At 37.1% G+C, this 14,613-nt stretch overlaps 1 protein-coding gene across 2 annotated transcripts; it reads right to left on the reverse strand.

Annotated features, from left to right (window-relative positions):
- Positions 1-29: 29 nt before the first annotated feature.
- On the reverse strand, positions 30-13,741 carry sh3rf2 (SH3 domain containing ring finger 2). Of its 2 annotated transcripts, none has more exons than XM_084132708.1 (11): positions 13,609-13,741; positions 12,760-13,156; positions 10,599-10,865; positions 9,952-10,047; positions 7,729-8,034; positions 4,319-4,440; positions 3,825-3,995; positions 3,312-3,553; positions 1,753-2,039; positions 1,360-1,643; positions 30-1,070 (listed from the first exon to the last, which is right to left on the reverse strand). In XM_084132708.1, the coding sequence occupies exons 2-11, from the start codon at positions 13,132-13,134 to the stop codon at positions 890-892; spliced, it is 2,331 nt and encodes a 776-aa protein (XP_083988834.1). In that variant the 5' UTR covers positions 13,135-13,156; positions 13,609-13,741; the 3' UTR covers positions 30-889. The 2 variants fall into 2 exon arrangements, with proteins under 2 accessions (XP_083988834.1, XP_083988835.1); XM_084132709.1 differs by lacking the exon at positions 13,609-13,741 and adding an exon at positions 13,417-13,479.
- Between the last annotated feature and the right edge of the window lie 872 nt (positions 13,742-14,613).

Here is a 14,613-nt window from a genome sequence, read left to right on the forward strand (position 1 = left end):
GAAATGTCAAATGATTCAAGTGAAGGGGGTGCAAAAGGAAAAATGTGTTTTTATTTTTTAATGCAAACAATAATACCCAATTAAATTCAATAAAAGTCATAAAGCTTAAGCCTTTTTTGTTTATTATTATTAGTTTAATCATTTTCACAAAAATAAAATAAAAAAATACATGGACTGAGAACAGGAAACCTGAAGATTCAGGATATACAGTAGTTGCTATGACATTTTATACAACAAAACATTTCCACCTTTACTATATTGAGACAACAGAATTTTGTGCGTGAAAAAGACAATCTTGAGCAAGTCATCATTACGCCTCCTTCAATCCAGCAGTCGTACCCCCGGTTTCACAGACAAGGCTTAAGCTAGTCCCAAGACTAAAATGCATGTTTGAGCTGTTTTAACTGAAAGCAACTTGTACTGACACATCTTAAAACATGTGTCAGTGCCATTGTTTTGTCTCAAGATGCACAGCAATGTTTTGTTTTTTCTAAGGCATGTTTATAAAAGCCACTTAAATGTCCTAATTGAGCTAAAATCTAATCCTGGCTTAATCTAAGCCCTGTCTGTGAAACCAGGCCATAGACTCTTGGGCTACTTGGTTCCCAGAGTTAACAAATATCCCCACCTCTCACCCCATCCAAAAGTGCAAACAGTGATTCAACATACAAAAAGGCACATGTTTCAGTCATAACTGACTAATGACGAAGGGAAAGCCTACAGGTTTTTTGAGCCAGGTGGGTGTGTGTGAAAAATGATGTGATCTGTCATATGTTATAAACAGGATATTGCTTTATATTTCGGAATATTGCACAACAGGCTAAAACGACTTGACTCTTAACACAGCACTGGTCGGAGAACAAGTACACAACAGAAGAAACTGTGGCACTCAGAGGACTTTGTCTAGTATTTCCAGAACGCTGATGTGGAAAAGGCCTGTTTTCCCACTGATCTCCTGAGTCACCAGAAGCCTTCCGTCCGCTCGAGGCCTTTGAACGATGACTATTTCACCTTCCGTCAGCGTGAGCTCTGCATCCGTTTTAGCGTTGTACCCCTTCATTACCCTATATCTGCAGAAAAATCCATGTGTCAACATCAAAAACATTATCAACGCGTGTCAGAATGCACCAAACACAAAAAGCCAGGATGTGCCACAGCATATCTGACTGCTTCTTCTTGACAGGAAATGTTTCTTAGTTTCGCTGTGTTATCTCCAGAGATCTCGTAATAATATCTGCTAACTGGCAATTTTTAGGAGGAAGAATAAAAAAAAAATCTTCTAGATAATTTTCCCACACAAGAGCAATTATATCAGATAACGCAATACTTCCTCTTGAAAACACACTCAAGAATACCCACCTACTAGAGCCGGACTGGTTGCTGATCAGGACTGGCTTTATATTTAGCGAGAGGCAGTCCATAGCGGCATGATCCTGACCTGTGCTCTTTCTGGCTGGAAGTGCTTTTGTGTCTTTAAGAACTAATGTATTTCCATCCCGACCCAAGATGGCTGAAGGGTTCCAGTGGTCAAGAGCCGAAAGGCCAGACTGGGAAGCAGAGATATGTCCTGCAGAGGAGGCGGACGCTATTTTTGATGTTGTCTGAGGAGCGTCGTGAGTCAGGAACCGGACTGACTTTACTGGCTAAAAGAACATCAAAAAACAAATTCAGCCAGTAAAACCAAGCTTATGTTATTCATTTGAAATTGTGCCTTTAAATATTCAATCCTAATATTCCTAAAATACTTTTTACCTTCTCTGCATTGTGCTTATGAGCCTCTGGTTTAACCAGAATGGACTGAGGAGCTGTGCTGGCCTCTTTCTGGACAGGGTCCCTGTAGACCGGTTGATATCCGCCGGCAGAGGGTGCTGTTGTTTCATATGCCCAATGCTGAGTCTTAATGGGGTTTGAGAACAATCCGTTTCTCTTTTTGGGAAGAACGGGTGAACGACCGAAAGTATAGATCTGTCCCAAATCCTGAGGAGGAGGCTGAAGGCTTAGGATGGAATGTGAATTGTAGCTTCCGTGGTGAGGCGACCCTAAACGAAAGGTCAAGCAGAAGCGAATCATCGCATTAGGCTGAACAAATACACAAATATAACTGCTGCAGAAGAAACAGCCCATGCAAGTTAATGTCTGTATGTCAACTAATATCTAAAAATATATGAAGAGAAAATAATCCATATATCACTTTTTCAATCAAAATTAAAGGGATAGTTCACCCCAAAATTAAAAATGTGTAATTATTTATTCACCCTCAAGTTGCTATAAACGTGTATAAGTTTCTTTCTTCTGTTGAACACAATAGAAGATATTTTGAAGAATATTGGTAATCGAACAGGTGACAGTACCCATGTTTTTGAAAGAAGTCTCTTATGTTCACCAAGGCTGCATCTATTTTATCAATAATACAGTAAAAAATAGTAATATTGTGAAATTTTATTACGGTTTAAAAAATATTTCTTTTCTACTAGTTTAATATATTGTAAAGTGTAATTTATTCCTGTAATGCAAAGCTGAATTTTCAGCATCATTACTCCAGTCTTCAGTGTCACATGATCCTTCAGAAATCATTCTTCTAATATGCTGATTTGCTGATCAATTATCAATTATTATTGGTTAATATTTTTTGTGGAAACTGTGATATTTTTTGTAAGATTCATTGATGAATAGAAATTTCAAAAGAACAGCATTTATTTGAAATACATATCTTTTGTAACATTATAAATGTCTTCAGTCACTTTTTCCAATTGAATGTGTTCTTGCTGAATAAAACTATTAATTTATTTAAAAAAAAAAAAAATCTTACTGACACTTAAACTTTTGAAGGGTCAGTATATCACAGTTTCCACAAAAAAAATTAAGCAGCACAACTGTTTTCAACTGATAATAATAAGAAATGTTTCTTGATCAGCAAATTAGCATATTAGAATGATTTCTGAAGGATCATGTGACTGAAGACTGGAGTAATGATGCTGAAAATTCAGCTTTGATCACAGGAATAAATTACATTTTAACATATATTCAAACAGAAAGCGGTTATTTTAAATCGTAATAATATTTCACAATATCACTGTTTTTACAGTATTTTTGATCAAATAAATGGTATTTTTTTATCAAAGCATAAGAGACTTTCAAAAACATTTTAAAAAACGTAATTATTCTAAATTTTGACTGGTAATGTATATTGACTTACAAGGACGAAATGTGCAAATAAAACACAAATTCGACTAGTTTTTGATTAAGAACAGTTGCAATGGCTAAAGACTGACTTATGTTGTCACAGCGTGCTGGGGCTTGTTGGCTCTCACCTCTGTGTGTGGCATGGAAGGCGCGTCTCACTGTGCTCCATCCCTGCTTTACACCCGGCTGCGGTGCTCTCCCGGGACCGGCAGCTGACATCACAGCCGTTGTAGCTGATGGGGTGTCGCTGTTTACTCTGTCTAAGGCCAGGACTACAGCCTGCGGCTTGTGTGGGGTGTGTCGTTTTGTTGATAATGTGCTTGTATTAGGAACGGCAGGTTTGGTTTGTTCAAGAAACCTTGCAGATGTTCTGTGAGAAAGTTAGTATATTACTGTAAACTTGATTATCAAGATAATAGGCGTGTGCTTGTAAAAATAAAAAGGTTCCACAAAAATGTTTTTGCATTCTCTAGTTATTTAGAAAAAGTACAGTATAAAGAACCCATGCACCAATAAACTGATCTAAAGAGCTTGCATCACTATTTTAATAATGTGTTTATCATATTAAACAATGTAAGCAGGTGAAGAAGAGAATGAAAGTAGTGATAACAGGGGTTTTGTAGAGGTGTTTTTCTGCTCACCTGAGTACAGGGGTAACGTAGTTGGCCGGCAGGATCCCTACTTTGCCTGTTCTGAGAGACAGTCCACGCAACCATCCCTCTTTGAATTTCCCATAAACCCCCACCATTTCACCCTTCCTCAGTTCCAGCTCCTCAGAGCGATGAGGTGTGTAGGAATACAGAGCTGCACACCTAAACAGATCATACATCAGGTTGAAGAAATATTTCAGCCGAACACCCGAAAAGGAAAACAATGTCATTATTTACTCACTCAAACCCATTCTTTTGTTGCTGTATGAGAAATGTAAAGATTCTTCAAAAATTATGGGAAAGAAAGGGTGAACTGTCGCTTTAAAAGCCCAATGAATTAATTCCTAAATGTCTCTAGGCCACAAAGAGACACAGTAACTAAAGATATTTACAATCTACAAAATTAAATTAAAATGTTTGCGCTTCAATGCAAGGCAATCTTTTAGGTGTTCTTCAAAGTTACATATGATCTCAAAAGCACTCACACACTGATGGAGAGCTGCTGTGTGGCAGACATCTTGCTCTCTGATGGTACGGAGGATGCCTGGGGGTTGATCAGTGCCATGGTAATGGCTGGCGGACTTTCGCCATTCATTGTCCTGTCCCTCTGTAATAGTTAGAAAGTAACTGGTCATTTTTGTCTCTGCGCACAAACACTGACAGCAATGTAATATCTTCAATGCAGGTGTTTGAAAACACTTTAATAGATTTGTTGAACTTATGTAGACCCTTGACAACATGTCTTTTAACATATGAAAACAATGAGTCATATTTTATTATTACTTTATAATAACTAATTAACAAAAAAACAAAAAAGACAAAAGACAGACCAGATAAAACAAAACAATAAATAAATACCAAAAAAATAATAATAAACAAGCCTGAAAGCAAAACAAGACAAAAACTAAGCAAAACAAAAAAGACAAGACCAAAAACAACAACAGTAAAAACAAAACAAAAGAGACAAAGTAAGACATGATAAAACAAAACTACGCAACACAAAAAGACAAGACAAAAAAATAAACAAAAACAAAGCAAAACAAAAAACAATACAAAATAAAACAAAAAAGACAAGACAGAAGCAAAAGACAACACAAACAAAAGACACATAAAATAAGACATTATAAAACAAAACAATGCAACACAAAAAGACAAAAATGTTAAATAAACAAGCTTGAAAACAAAACAAGTCAAAAGCAAAAACAAGACAATCTAAAAATCAAAAAATAATTCAAAGACCATGAAGAACTTGAAATATGTCAGTTTAATGACATATTACTATTACTTTTGTAAAGAGTTACCCAATTAATTATGTCATATTTTTTGCAATCCCTAAACTCAACTATAAACAGAACTCCTACCATTTTACAGATAAATTATAATGAAGTTTTAAGGTTAATTCAGGAGTTATTTTGAATATTTACATGCACATATCTTCTCTTACATAACCCCACATTAAATATCTCTGACATCAGTCGCAGAGCTGACTCAGCCTCAGATTGAGATGTTTCCACACTGATAACAAACGACTAATATTAAGGCCACTAATATGGAAGAGTCACACGAACAGTCGGGGAAATACATCTGGGCAACTGAGTCAAACCGAGATCCAGTCTAATATTAGTGCATTACAAAAGCATGATGAAACAAGAGACCGATCTGTGAATCCTGTAGAGTTTCTGTAACTTTGACAATCTCCACGCCTCTCTTAAACACTTACACCTACAGTATGTCCCATAATTATCTGAGAGAGAGCAGGTGATTACAGCTTAGTTACATCAGAACTGCCACAGAAGACACAGAAGGTTAGAGAGTACATTAACACATTTTATTCAAAGCGACATACAAATGAGAAATCCAGCACAGGTGATTCATCCTAGCGAGGCGGTAACATTAACATAAGAAGTGCTGCAATCCAAAATTGTATCTTAAAAGTGCCACAAGAGCACAATAGAGCATTTATTTTAAGAAAGGAAGTTCGGTCCCAGTTTGTTTCACAGACAAAAAATCTGTTGTAGGATTTACTTTGAGCTCATGTTCACTCAGAAATTGCAAGTAAATTTCAGAAATAATAACAGATAAACAGAAAGTAACCCATTAAATGAAACGTGAAATTTCGAAGTAGAAAGACTGAAATATTATTTTCTTGTAATATTATTATTTTTTACAATGTAGGTGTTTTTAACTAGTATGTGTAAAAGAGAATTAGGTGCAATGTGCTTATTTTGTTGCTGCTACTGAGGTGGGATACGGGTAAGGTTAGAGACAGGCTTTATGGTATGGTATGGTTAAGTCTAAAGGTTAGTTAAGGGAAGGGTCAACAGTGTAATTATAGATGCAAGTACGATCTAAAAACATTTACGGGCACAGTAAATGCATTAAATGTAAGTACATACTATTTAAAAACGCTTAATATACAATGAGTCCATCATTTATAACTTTCTTGGAACTTTGCCTATTCAAAATTATCAGGTTTTTGACTGGAGATTGTTTGACGAGAATATTCCTCTGTTATAACCAAACATGGGAGACCCATCTTCACAGATCATATTTAGATTGCCTATTTGCTTTGCCTTTTATTTGCAACTTCAGATTTAAAGTCTGTCTTGCAAGAAAGCTCTCCAGTCATTTCAATCAAAATCAATGCGACTGGGAATTTCACGTCTAAGGGCAAAATATTTTCTCCATGCATATGAGTTGAAGTTGGTCATGTGAACACAAAGCATCAACAGAAAGCAGCTTGGTTTGAAAGTGAAGCTGTGCTTCATTCATCTACTGACAAAGGCAATGGACCTTTTTTGCCCTCAAAGTTTTGGTGAAATTATATGGACTATTTACATGGTACGGCACCTGAACCGGTTCACTTTAATTCTATGGAAAAGAGCAGCCAGCAGATTCTGCAATATATCTTCTTTTGTGTTCCATTAGAAGCTCATGAAGGGTTTCCATCAACGATGAGTTAATAAATAATGACATTTTTTTTTGGGGGGGGGGGGGGGGCATCTATTGCTTTAAATATTTTCCTTCTATTTAAATGGCACTGCTGAGTCAGAAACAGTGGGCATGTTTCCTATGACTTCACACAGTGTTGCACAATCTGAAGAAAAATCCAGTGTTAACTGACCCCCCGAGTGACTCGCCTCACCATGATGTTCTCCTTGCCATCTATTAATGACACAACTGATGGCAGGAGAGAGAGAGAGAGAGAGAGAGAGAGAGAGAGAGAGAGAGAGAGAGAGAGAGAGAGAGAGAGAGAGAGAGAGTCACTGCTCAGTGGAGAGGAATGAGTCTTTCAACCAGATAAGAGGAAAGTGTTATGTAACCCTATATGAGTCATGAGCTTGTAAAGCTGCAACAGAGAATGGGGCATTTTTAGCTCTCAGGCACGCTGGCTTCCTCTCATATAGCAAAACATCTCACACTGACAGCGGAGAGAAATATTTGTACACATTTTTTAGGAGAAAGCATGAAGAAAGTAACTGCTCCTTTTAGATAAATCACATACATTAGCAGTGATTTCAAAGCATAATGTTTCTAATAAAATCTACTTTTGAAACTGAATCAGGCACATTTGCATCATGAGCACATTATGATATCATAAGTATTGTTCCTTTTCTATACAAGGATGATCACAGATAACCAAAACAAACATTGCCTCACCATTAACAATGAAGATCTCTGACTCATCATCTTTCTCCTTCACTAATAATGAGTAGGATGTTAAACTCATGGATTATCATCCAAAAAACACCCAGTGTAGCTAAATCACAGACGCTGAATGACAAAAACACGCATGGCTAACTAATCGCATGCCTGCGTAGCACATGAATAGCCAATTGTCATTCCCACACAAAGAAATGTGATCAAAATACAACCCCGCACAGGGACTGCTCACCTTAGGCAAGTTTCTGTGAGAGCTCCTCAGACGTGGTTTGTTAAACGTGGCGAGTTGTGGCGTCTTGCTGGAGGAAGGCTGTGCGGTGGAGCTGATGTGAGGTGGCTGCTGGCTCTGGCTGAGAGGAGGATGGTTCAGGCTGTTCAGGAGACTGACATTTGGAGGCCTGGCCGACTTGTGAGACGCTCCAGCGAGCCGCCTGTGGACGTAAGCGTCTGCGTTGACCCTGACGGTGCTCCGTGGGTGCGATTCCACCGAGTCCCTCCTCTTGCGTTTCTCCAGAAGCTCGTGCGCAGCCGGATTCGGCTACAGCGGAAAGACACAAATCAGGTTAAAAAAGAAGCTGAGATGCACAATAAAGACATGCTGGCTCTCATCTGCGTAAGCCACTTTACCTGCTGTGAGTTTGCCTGAAAGAAAAGTGCAAGTTAAAAGCGATAAGTCCCACCTGCTCGCCCCCAAACTTCCTAAGAGGCAGCTGGATCTGAGGAACGCACCGTTAAGATGGACTGGTGCAGCACATGTGGGCAGGAGTGACACTCCCCCTCCCTTTTCCCATGATGTGCTGCTCTGCCACCAAAGAAAAAGACAGCATTACTGTGCCTTCACGCCTGGCTGGTCACCGCTGAGATGCCCGACCGGCGCTGAGAGGGAGGCTGGCTGTTTTATCTGACTAACCTCAGATATAATCCAGTGCATGGATAATGAAATCTGGAGCTTGATTATCCAGCGACACATGAGGTTCACCGGAGCAGCGGTGGCGGAAGAACGCATGTCTCAGTCACAGGACTGCTGCGTCAGAGATAGCAAGCTCACTAACCACGTCTAAAAGCCCGTTATCACGCTCCGAAAGTAGCTGCCGACACCACGGGCGCTAAGAGACGAGGGCCTATTGTTCGGAATTTAATCGTGACATTAAACAGGGGAAACGATTAGCGGAAATTGAAAAGATTGGCAAATAGTGACGAAGATTTCACGTCACAAAGCAGTGAGTGATGTCATTTTAAATTAGCGTATTATTGCATAAAGGCTTAGAAAGAACAAAATAGTCAAGGAATATCTGGGTTATGTTTAAAATCAAGAGGAAAAATAGGATATTTTGCACAAAGAAGTCTATTTTTAGGATAATTAAAAAGAAATTGTGCTGTGACATTATTTGATTATTTGTGCATGACAATTAAGCAAATATCCCTCATTCTCAATGGTCCACAATATTCTCATTACTGTAACTGCTTGAATCAGGGGTCGTCAACAGGAGGTCTGTGGCGACACTGCAGGGGTCCTGCCAATTAATGTTTGATCACAAACTCATTTTTGCTGAAGAAAATAGAAAAATACGCATTTTAAAATATGAAGTTAACTCCAACCAAAGCTAAAGCAAATTTAGCTAAAGTAAATGACCAAAAATAAGAAGCTACATTCAGCTACATGCTTCATTATCCCTTCCACATTAAAACTTAAAATGTAATCTACAACTCTATGCACATTTTAAATGATTATTTTAGTGGCTTTCAATGCCTCACAACAAAGTATGTGAATGTAGTAATATCATATACTATATACTATGAGCACAGTAATTGTAGGCTAGGCTTAAAGTCCAACACTAACTTTCATAAATATAACAGAAAAAGACCCCTGGTTTAAATTATAAAGCAGATTTAAAAGTACAATTGAAAGTATCATTGTTGTACTGTCTTTAATTTATGGTCTTTTTAATAATAAAAACAACATTATTTCCAATATTTCACATTACAGTAATGAGGGGGAAATCTATTTAATTAAAAAATAGGCTTTCTTTTCTTTGTGCAAAATATTTCTTTTTTTGGTAACACTTTACAATAAGGTTTCATTTGTTAACATTAGCTAATGTAATAACTAAGCATGAGCTGTATTTGTTCATCTTTGTTAACGTTAATATAAATACAGCTGTTCATTGTTTGTTCACTTTACTTCACAGTGCATTAACTAATGATAACAAATACAACTTTTGATTTTAATAATGTATTAGTAAATGTTGAAATTAACATTAACACAGAATAATAAATGCTGTAGAACTGCAGTTCACTATTAGTTCATGTTAACTAATGTAGTTAACTAATGAAACCTTATTGTAAAATGTTACCCTTTTTTATATTATGATTTCAGGGGTTAAATATGATCGGAACATTAATTCAAAGAGATTCTCCATGTTTTGAAATCTAGAATAAAAACTTGTTGCCTTACCTCTGTGAGCTGCAAAGGAAAAATCCCAACTTTGTCTCCGAGTTTACCTTCGACCCAATTTTCATTGACTTGTTTAATGAGAGTAATGCTGTCTCCCTGTGGGGGGAAAGAGAGACAGCCTTGTGTTAGGCAGCTGAGGGTGCATGGACGTCCCTGAAGACGTTTACTTGGCTCAAATCACTCTACGCTGCAGGCCCATTACACCCTTAACTCGGCTCCAGACCCATTTGGACCATCTGCTCTCAAAGAAGAAGAAAAAAACACTCCAGGAAATGTCCTTTAATGGAAGCTGTGCCTGAGTCAGAACTGTTATATAAGTCAAGTCCTGTGGTGTGACTAACAATACTGCTACATAAAAGAGCCCCAAGAAAAGAAATGTATTTGCTTCCCAGTTCCCACTCTATAATCCACACAAATGGGGCATGTAATACTCAAAATGCTTACGTTTAATATACAATGGCCAAAAGAAGTATTTTGTCACTTCAGTCACATATAAAAATCAATCATTTTAGCAGATGCCACTTTTGTTAATGTAATGAAATTATTATTTTTTTTAGCATGGATTAAGTGTCCAAATGCTTTTCGTGGCCACTGTACCAACAAAACTGAGTTGTGGTAGTACACTGATTAAAGAAGAATAGATTGACCTTGAAGAAGGTTAAGCATTCCTTGCTGTCTTCTGGATCTAGATTGTTCGCATTGAAGTCATAAAGTGCTCGGCAGAGGGCCAGGGGCTGTGACTGCTCACTTATGACCCGCACCACGTTGACTGGAACCAGACCACTGCTCTCTTTGCTTTCCCCATAATACCAGTTATCATCTACTTTCCACCGCAGATAAATGATGTCACCTGACTTCATTGTGATCTCCCCAGGTGCATTCCCCTGGAAGTCATATAAAGCTTGGGCTTGCACCTGAAACAAATAAAAAGGAAGCCTGTCAAGAACGCATCTGGGCCATATTTTACTCCAAATTCTAAAGAAAATAAAAAAATGAAGCCATTGTAGGACCATTATATTTTTACATTATGGCATTATCGGCATGACAATTAAATACATCCAATTCTTATTAATGCAATGCCATAATGCACAAAAATTATGATATGACATTTCAATTATTACACTGACTTTACTTTATATATATATATATATATATATATATACTTTATGTATATAAATAACACAGCATCTAACAGCTCTCTTTATTGTATACTATCTCTCTAGTACTTTTAATGCATGTTCTTCAGATAATCAACCAATCAGCACAAGAGGAAGCCAGTATAAATATAGCCTTCCCTCACCTCTGTCCCATGACAGTTTCACACCATCCCTCCACCACCCCATCACCTCACTCTTGGCTGGTTGTCTATCCCAGTCAAAATGGGGGAGTACTCTGGGTTCGGGCCAAATTCCGAGCTCGGAGCCCTCTCCCGGACAGGACACCAAATACGCATAAATTACTACATCTGATTTCATGTACGTGTGAACTCGTGAAATTAGAGGCATGGAATGGGAAATGCCAGAGCTCAAAAGCATCCCAAATGTTTAAACAGAGTTACTGTTTGTGGCCGCCGATGCAGTGGCTTTTTTCCCAACTGAAACTCAAATCCACCGACCTACTTAAACTAAACCAAGGCCCAGTGTGTTTCAGTGGACATTGTTAAACACACACAGAGATAACTGAGCTCTTAAGCAGGTCGGAAAGACAAACTGACCTTGCATACATTCCAACACAAAACCCATACTGATTTATTTATAAATACACATTTCATCATAATTTACACTGCGCAGGATTATTGTTCTATCGAAAAACAAACATCATGTTTGATTTGGCATGACAACAGACACAATGTAATATAATACATTCTGGACAGATTTTTTGGAAATCATTCATATTTTGAGCACTATTATCAGCATAATGATAAATCGACATCATAACATTTAAAAAAAACTTTTGGTCCCACTTTATAGTAAGTGCATTGTACAGTACTGTATGTACTAACATTAAAATTATTCACTTGATACAATGCGCTTATTGTTTATGTTTTTACAATGTACTTTTTTTTTTACACCTGCATGAAATGAATTTCTGTAATTACATCTAATTATACTCGGTCGACCCTTCCCTTACCCGTTAACCCACTCTTAAATCTACCCATACCACCAAACTTGTGCCTAACCTTACCCGTATCCCAATAGAGGCAAAAGTGTTTTGCAATACAACATGAACAAAGTGCATTGAGTTTTTTTTTGTGCATGGAGTACACTTTTTAAGTTTTTTAAAAAGTTGCTGCCTTACATTTTTAAGTACAATTAACATGGATGTTTAAGTCATTTAAACTTAAATAAATGTTGTATAAAAAAAAGTTTAAAATTGCTTAACTTAATTTTGATGAGTTAAAGCAAAGTAAAAACATATGTTGTCATAACTTATTGATCATATTGGCCTATATTTTTTACAATATATAAAGTGTGACCAAACCAGAAAGAATTGTTATCCAGAAAGAAAAGCAAACAAGCCTAAGTCTTGACATGCAGGCAAAACCAACTCAACTGCATGTCACAAAATACACTAGCAGCGGCTACAAAAAAAAGAAAGAAAGAAAGAAAGAAAGACAAAGACTGCTTTTTAAGTCTGTGCATTTCAAATCGTTATTCGCACTCTAATGCGATTTAGCCTTGGCTATAAACACTATGATACCGACATGGGATTACTTCTAGAAGATAATCTATGTTCACTGTATCTGTCCCTACCAAAATAAAATAAATAAAATAAATGCAAGCAAACAAAAGTACATGTACTTCTTACCCACTGTGTGTCCTGCTCCTGTTTGGGCAGATCTTGAATGTAACTGCCTAAAAGGTTCTCCTGGACTGTAGAGCTCACATATCTGCCGGATCTGTCCCTCGGTGTGCCCTGTGGACCCCGTTCCTGGAGGCTCTCTAGGAGTCTCACTAGCAGCGGATTGGTGGGAAGCTCCTCCACTGATCCTGGAACAGCAGTTCTGCACTCTGGGCAGCACATCTGATGGTGGTGTGATGCCTCATGCTGCTGAAGGCATGATTTACAAAACGTGTGCTGGCATGGCAAAACCTTGGCAGACACGTCTAAAGGCTCCATACACAAAGGACACTCCAACAGGTCCAAAACAGCCAGATCCTCCATCAGAGAGGACTCAATCATACAGCACACTCCTCCTGCACAACTGACACATGATCACACACGCTTTATACGTGGGTTACACAATATTCGATAACTATTTTAGCAAAAATACACAATATTATATAATAATTTCTCAAAGTAAACATGTTGCTAATAGCTCGTGTAGGCTACTTCCGTCAACACCTGTTTATCAAGCTATTGTAATATGTAAACAGGTGTGAACGCCGAACATGCGAACGACATTTGTAAAGGCAGACACGACACGTGTATATTTTTAGCTTATATATCTATATTCTAGCTTACATTTCGATACATTTGTGCTATTATGATACTGTAGAGATGAGAAGCAAGTTTTCATTGAAATCAAGATCGGGCGAGTCGTCGGCACGTGACGTCACGTCACGTCTACCTGGATTACACAAAACACGTCCACAGCAAAATTAGTTAGATATAAAACTGAACCTTGTATTCAAATACAGTTATATATTCACATACCTTATGGTCACGTAAGAGTAGAAAAACTGATGGGGGGAAAAGTCCTACTGGCGACTGACAGAGCAGGTCTAAACTGGATGTTTGCGGACAGGTGTCATCTTACACCTCAATGTCAACTGAGATTCAGCCGGAGAAAATAATGGACTGAACATGACGGAAAACACGACGGAAACTTAAAAATAATGCTTTCATTGCAAATGTTCATATATAAGTTATTAATTAGATAATAATTAATCAATGAATGATGAATTATACTCGACTTAGAGAGACATATAGGCCTAGGCTACATTTAGAAAGATACACATTTATTTTGTCAGTTAAATTAGGCCAACGTTTTTTTAGGTTTTATTTTCTGTTCATTTTCTACAGAGTAGGCAAAAAAAAACAAAAAAAAACTTGCAAAATTGCAGTTTTGTGTTATTTTACAATTTGCAATAATCGGTTACACTTTATTTGTAACACTTTATGTTACACAGTGTCCTGTTACAAGTTACATGTAGTTACTATAGTAATAAAAACTACAAATTATGCATAATTACATCCAACTAACCCTAAACCAAACTTAATCCTAACCCTAACCCTTTAGTAAATAGGCTACATGTAGTTAATTCATTTTACTCAGAGTTACAGTTAGGATTTGGTTTTGGCTTAGTTATACTTGTAATTATGCATAATGTACTGTAATTACTAAGTATATGTTGAAACGTGTACCTGTCATCTTAAAATAAATTGTTACCCAATAATTTACAATTAACAATAAAGATGACAAAATCATCTAATCAAATAAAAATATGTGTTAAATATAATGATTATAAAAAAATGTTTGAGAATGGCTAACATGGTTGCAAAATATTGCCATAATTAAGCTGTCACCTTAGTTTCTGTGTTAATTTGTAGCCTAGTTATTGATTAACTTATTTTTTTTGTAAATTAATGAAATGTTTGTTTAACAATTTTTATTGCAATAACTTAAATAATTGGGTTGAATGCTTGAGCTTGACAAAT

This window comes from Abramis brama (assembly GCF_963993115.1).
Source record: "Abramis brama genome assembly, chromosome: 13".
Lineage (NCBI taxonomy): Eukaryota > Metazoa > Chordata > Actinopteri > Cypriniformes > Leuciscidae > Abramis > Abramis brama.